Source organism: Alligator sinensis, unplaced genomic scaffold (genome assembly GCF_000455745.1).
Source record: "Alligator sinensis unplaced genomic scaffold, ASM45574v1 scaffold374_1, whole genome shotgun sequence".
NCBI lineage: Eukaryota > Metazoa > Chordata > Crocodylia > Alligatoridae > Alligator > Alligator sinensis.
The window spans coordinates 1,113,053-1,120,020 of NW_005842383.1; the positions used below are offsets into that span (position 1 = coordinate 1,113,053).

The following is a 6,968-nucleotide window of genomic DNA, read 5'->3' on the forward strand; positions in this document are numbered from 1 at the left end:
CAGTTGAGTTGGAATGATGGGTGCTCCAAAGAAAACATGGATTTGTGGTCTTCCAGACATATTTAATTACTGCATAGGTTTGATTTTTAAGAACACATAATTTAGTGCAATAACTGCAGTACTTCATATATTCACATAAAATGCCAAAAAACTATTGCTTTATCTTCCAACTAGTCGTATATTTCCAAATAATTAAACCAGAAACAGTAGTATTTAATAAAATGCCCTAAAAAAAATACATAACCAGTTTACATTTTTTGACAATCCATACAATTAAATATTTCTAATACAGAAAAATGTGAATGAGTTATCTTTCCCAACAGTTCTATTTATAACAATAATGATTTAAAATCGCGTCGGGGGGGGGGGTGTCATTGTCCTTATGTAACAGATGCAACTTTGAGTACATAGGAAAGAAATCTGAGCAGTCCTGAACAAAATTTCCAGGAAGCTAAACTTTTTTCATTTCTATAAAGACTCAATACCATTATCTGATGCTTAAAAAATGTAACATGAATTAATTTTTTAGATATATAATTCATATATATTTGTAGGGCAAATACCTATATCCAAAATTTCTGACAACCTAATTCACATTTGATGTCATACTACAGAAGATCTCAAAGAAATGCTATGTATTTAAAAATGTTAGAAGCAGTCTAAAAATTACTAATGCAAATCCTTTTAAAAAATACATATTTAAAGCTACAAATAAGTGCAGTAAAATAAAAAGTCATATTGGGAAGATGACTATTTTAATACAGAAGCTCTTTAAAAGTTGTGTTGTTACTGAATTCCTAAGTTACTCTTTCAATAACCTCTAAAATATCACAGTGAAACTTAAGAAAAATGTTTCAATACTAGCTTTAATTCATATACATAAAGACAGAAAGTCTAGTCTCTCTTGCATATTAAGACAAGTCCAGCTAGTGAAATATGAAACAAAGGATTTATTTTTTTCATTTCTATTACGACATTCTTCAAAACTGGATTATGTATCAAGAATAATTTAGATTTACTGCTGTCCAAATGTAACTCTCTAATGTAGGAGTTCAATATGCAGACACATCTGGTTATATCTGTCTCAATGTTTTGGGAGTTGCTGGAATCTTGTTATGGTGGCAAGCATAACAATCACAGAAAGGAAGTTAAAAATTTGGTCCACTACAAAAAGAAAAACCAGGACATTATAATAAACACTGCAATGAAAAAAACCCATATTTTTCTTTCATTTTTTTACTTTCACAATAGACCATTAGGGGTCGCTAAACTCTATGACACAGATAGACCTTCATATTCTTAGAGCTCATAGAAGGTAATATAGACATCATGAAATGTGATCCTATATAAAACTTAGGCATATTATGGAAGTAGCTAGAAAACAGTGATTATTTCATGAAAACTGCCTTATAGAGTATATGGATAGGCAGCTTTAATTCTGACTTTCAGTAACTTGATTGTGTAAGTTCAAAACCTTAAAAAATGTTCTTTTAAAAGTGCTGAATGCAATATCCTAATTTCTGGGATGTTATATACCTACATTTCTGCAAATCAGAATTGAATTCTTAAACCTTTACTTTAAGATTTTAAACAGCATTTACACACTTTCTTAAGTCCTGTCAACTTCAAGGAAGAGGAGAAAGAGCAAAAGAGAAGGTAATAAATTGCAGGTCTTAATAGAAATAAATGAACAAGTGACCAGGGAGCCAGCGAACAGGGACTGCCAACAGGGGAAGCAGTTTGCAGGCAGTGCGCAGGGCAGTTCATGGGTACGATTGGTGCACAAGGTAAGTCAGAGTGGAAGAGGAAGAGCCTTCAATCTTCAACCATAGTAAGGACACGGCGCCTAGCCAGGGACCCAGCCCTGGTGATGCCTCCCACCCAGGGCTCCTGAGGCATCCACCAAGACAGAGACCTCAGGAGGACTGGCGGTCCCCTGGCCCCCCATCTGCAGGGGTTGCCTGGTGGGGCCCCTGAGGCCTGGGGAAGGCGGGGGGAGCCGGAGGTTCCCTCACCTCTCCCACGTGTGCCCAGTCTGAGGCCCGGAAGGGACAGGTGAGGAACTCTAGGCAGAGGTTAGCAGGCTGTTGGGGATCAGGGCTGCAGAGGATGAGACTGACGGGTACTTTTCATTCTCTTCAGGATCAGACACCTAGTGGAGAGACAACATGGGAGGGACCTAATGCAGATGAATGGAAGAAGGTCACCTCCAAGGCCAATCATCGTACTGCTGAGACGACTTCCCCAGTGCAGCTGGGGAACAGATATTAGGCCCTGGCAGCACTGGAAGAGAATGCAGCAGGGGAAGCCGCATTCACAACAACCACCATGCAGGCTGAGGGACAACCGGGCTGCCGGAGGAAGAGACACTGAGTCATCGTGGTGGAACAGAGGGACCCATCTGTTGCTCGGATCCCACGGCGCAGGAGGTATGCTACCTGGCCAAAGCCCAGATCCAGGACATCACTGCGAGGACTCCTGACCTCATCTGGCCCTCCAACTACTATCCCATGGTCCTCATTCATGTGGGCACAAATGAGGTGGCCAGGGGTAGTCCGGACTGTATCATGAGTGACTACAGGGCTCTGGGGGCCAGGCTTAGGAAGTCGGGGACACAGGTGGTCTTCTCGTTGATCTTTCCAGTCAGCGGTCGCCATCAGCATCAAGCCACCTACATCAGAAAAGTCAACCTGCGGCTCTAGAGTTGGTGTCATCGTGAGGGTTTTGGCTTCTTTGACCACGATCCGCACTTCCATGAAAGGGGCATAAGGGGATGTGATGGTCTTCATCTCTCTTCGAAAGGTAAGACTCTGTTCTCTTACAGGTTGGCTGATCTCCTACGTAGGTTTTAAATTAGGTTCATTGGGGGGATGAGGATGCAGAGAACAAACAGATCCTTGGATCAGTGAACCATGAGCCATGCACTGGATTCAGCCCAGTAAGTACTAAGGGGCCTGATAGGCATCAGGACAGAGGGGGTACCAAAGGCACCCATTGGGGGCCTTAAACGTTTCTACACTAATGTTAGGAGCATGGGGAACAAGCAGGAGGAACTCGCACTCCTGCTTGCAAGCAATAACTTGGGCTAACTAAAACCTGGTGGGACCCTACTCACAATTGGGTAGTAAGCATTGGAGGGTTATAGGTTGTACAGATGTGATGGAGTGGGGAAAAAAGGAGGGGGGTGTTGCTCTTTATGTTAAGAAGCACACATCTATAATAAAGATGGGATCTGAGGAGGGGCAAATTGAGGTACTGGGTTAGAATACAAGGGGGCTGGGAGGAAAGGGACTTGGTAGTGGGAGTCTACTACAGACCGCCACACCAGGAGGATGAGCTAGACCCGAAATTCTCAAGGCAGCTCTCAGAGGCCATACAGTCAAGGGACATGGTTGTCATGGGTGACCTAAACTACCCTGACATCTGGTGGGAGCAGTCAGCCAGATCTGAAACTGCTCACATAGGTTCTTAACCTGCATACAGGACCTTCAGCTAACGCAGTAGGTATATGGGCCCACTAGGGGAAATGCTTTGCTGGACTTGGTGCTAGCTACAGGGGATGACCTGGTGGGGGATCTGCAGGTACAAGGTAACCTAGGGGATAGTGACCATCAACTAATTGAATTTACTATCCGGCATAGGGTGGAAAAAGTAACCAGCAGGGCAGAAGTGCCAGACTTCAGAAAGACTAACTTTAATGTGCTCAGGAGATTAATTAGTGAGGCATTGAACATCAAGCATTGGTGAAATGCGAGTCTAGGAAGGGTGGTCATTCCTCAAGGGAGCAATCGTATGGGAGCAGAAGGAGACAATCCCATTGTGCACAAAAGGGGGGAAAATTGGCCAGGAAACCCTCTTGGATGAATAGGGAAAATCCAGGAAAGCTTAGGGGCAAATAAGGAAGCATACAGGCTGTGGAAGAAGGGGGCAGCTACCAAGAAGGAGTATACCTCCTTGGCTTGCACTTGCAGGGAATCAGTTAGGAAGGCCAAAGCAGCAATGGAACTCAGGCTGGCGACAAAAGTTAAAGACAACAAAAAGTCCTTCTTCAGGTATATAGGGAGCAAAAAGAAGGTGCAGGGTAACATAGGGCCCCTACAAGACAAGCTAGGGCAATTGGTGACAGATAGGAGGGACAAGGCTGAACTCTTCAATTAATTTTTTGCCTCTGTATTCCTGAACACAGATCAAGACAAATCTCCCAGCTGCATTATAGATAGGCACAGGAGGAACACCAGCACACCAACAGTCAGCATTGACCCAGTAAGGGGACACTTGGAGGGGCTAAATGTGTTTAAGTCAGCAGGCCCGGATGATCTTCATCCAAGGGTACTGAGGGAACTGGCTTGTGTCATGGCCAGTTCCCATGGCTGGCATGGCTGTTTGAGCACTCAGAGGACTAGAAAAGGGCCAATGTGGGCCCCATTTTTAAGATGGGGAGGAAGGAGGATCTGGGTAATTATAGGCTGGTTGGTCTCACTCTATCCTTGGGAAAACCTTTTAAAAAATTATCAAGGGTCACATTTATGGGAGCCCAGCAGGAAAAATAATGCTGAAAGGCAACCAGCACAGGTTCATAGCAGGTAGATCCTGCCTGACTAACCCTGTTCCTTTTTATGACCAGGTCAAAAATGCTTAGATGCAGAGTCGAGGTAGATGTCATCTACTTGGGTTTTAAGAAGGCCTTTGATATGGTATCTCATCCTATTCCCATAAACAAACTGAGTGGCTGTGACATAGACAATTATATTATCAGGTGGGTGGCAAACTGGTTTAAGGGTTGCACCCAGAGAGTGGTGGTGGATGGGTTGGTATCAACCTGGAAAGATGTGGGCAGTGGGGTCCCCCAAGTCTCAGTCCTTGGACCTGTGCTATTCAATGTCTTGGATGAGAACGTGAAAAGCACTCTGTCTAAATTCGTGGATGACATGAAATTATGGGGTAAAGTTAACACACTAGTGGGAAGGACTCGAATCCAGGCAGACCCTGATGGATTGGAAAAGTGGGCAGAAAAGAATAGGATGCAGTTTAACAAAGACAAGTGCAAAGCGCTGCATCTAGGGAGAAGTAATCACCAACACACTTATAGGCTAGGGGATGACTTTTTCAACAGCACAACGGCAGAAAGGGACCACGGAGTCATAGTTGAGTCCAAGATGAATATGAGCTGTCAATGTGATGAAGTAATCAGTAAAGCTAATTGCACTCTATCATGTATTAGCAGGTACATCATAAACAGGTCCAGGGAGATGATACTTCCCCTCTATGCGGCATTGGTCAGGCCACAGTTGGAGTACTATGTCCAGTTCTGGGCGCCGCACTTCAAAGAGGATCCAGAGGAGGGCCACTCGTGTGGTTAGGAGCCTGCAGGTAAGGCCCTATGAGGAGAGACTGAGGGACCTGGATCTCTTCAGCCTCCACAAGAGAAGGCTGAGAGGGGATCTTGTGGCTGTTTACAAATTCATCAGTGGGACGGGGGGGCAGAGGCAGCAAGAAATTGGAGAAGCTCTGTTTACCAGGGCACCCCTTGGAATAACCAGGAACAACAGCCACAAACTGACAGAGAGCAGATTTAGGTTGGACATCAGGAAGAACTTCCTCACAGTAAGGGTTGCCAGAATCTGGAATGGGCTTCCAAGGAAAGTGGAGCTCTCCCCTACCTTGAGGGTCTTTAAGAGGAGACTGGACAAGCAGCTGGCTGGGGTCATATGACCCCAACTCTCTTTCCTGCCCAGGGCAGGGAGTCGGACTCAATGATCAATTGAGGTCCCTTCCAACCCTAACAACTATGAAACTATGAAACAAATTACTGCGAAATAAACTAGGATGTAAATTTACAGTGCATCAGCTACTCCGTGGTACCTGCACATATGTAAGGTATACGCTTTGCACTAAATGAAGGGCTTACACCCTTCCAATTAAAATGGGATAAGTTTTCTTGCACTTAAGGCAAGGTAAGAATGGGCACGCACGTAATTACAGATTTCCCTCACTTTATGCTGTACATGCGTTCCTGCAAAATCATGCATAACTTGAATTTACATAAAAGGAACGCACTTTACAATGTAACAAATAGGGATACGTCCCAAGACCTGGACTGTATTGACCCTCAAACCCATTTCTACCACTTTTACAAGACAATTTTGATACTCACCAACAGCACACAATACACACAAGCACAGGGCATTATCATAATGGGGATGGCAACTACAGAAACATGCGTCTCAGACAACGAGCAAGGAGCACAAATCCACACAGGAGACTATATTTTGGTGCGTGTCACTCCCACAATGCACTGCACAAAGCAACTGACTGTGGGCTTCCACCACACCAATCACGTAATAGTGAATTTACGTCGCCTATAACTAATTTTTGGTATAAAAAGGGTCATCGCATAAGAGCGAATTCGCACATATAGTGAGGAAAACCTGTACTGCAGAATAGCTGATGTGTTACTTGCTTATTTGATATAACTGCTTGTGTGGAGAGGAGTAGCAATTACTCTTTAGAAATCCAAAAGAATTAAGGTCATCTCACCTGACGGTGAAGCTGACATATTCAACAATTTCTTTGCCTCCATATTTCTGAGGAGGGACCTGGATATCTCCCCCACTGGCACCCCCGAGGGCCCTGTGGGTGGCACACCCAGGCCTAGGGTTAATGAGGACCTTGTCAGGGAACTTCTGGAGAGACTAGATGTATTTAAATCCGCAGGTCCTGATGCTCTCCACCCCAGAGGGCTGAAGGAACTAGCAGAGGTCATTGCGGGACCTCTGACACAGCTCTATGAGCACTCATGGTGCTCGGGCGATGTGCCGAAAGACTGGAAAAGGGCCAATATGGTCCCCACCTTCAAAAAAGGGAGGAAGGAGTACCCAGGAAACTATAGGCCTGTGAGTCTTACCTCAGTCCTCAGGAAGCTTTTTGAAAGAATTATCCTGGCACATGTCCAGGAAGGGCCAGCAGGG

At 44.7% G+C, this 6,968-nt stretch overlaps 1 protein-coding gene across 1 annotated transcript in view; it reads right to left on the minus strand.

The window, feature by feature from the left end:
* The window catches only part of SHLD2 (shieldin complex subunit 2), a 123,937-nt gene that overhangs the window by 62,874 nt on the left and 54,095 nt on the right, over positions 1-6,968 (minus strand). Inside the window, 1 exon segment of the mRNA XM_006029509.3 lies at positions 1-69. This exon segment is cut by the window's left edge and continues 32 nt beyond it. Coding sequence (XP_006029571.2) covers positions 1-60 — 60 coding nt within the window. The 5' untranslated portion in view covers positions 61-69.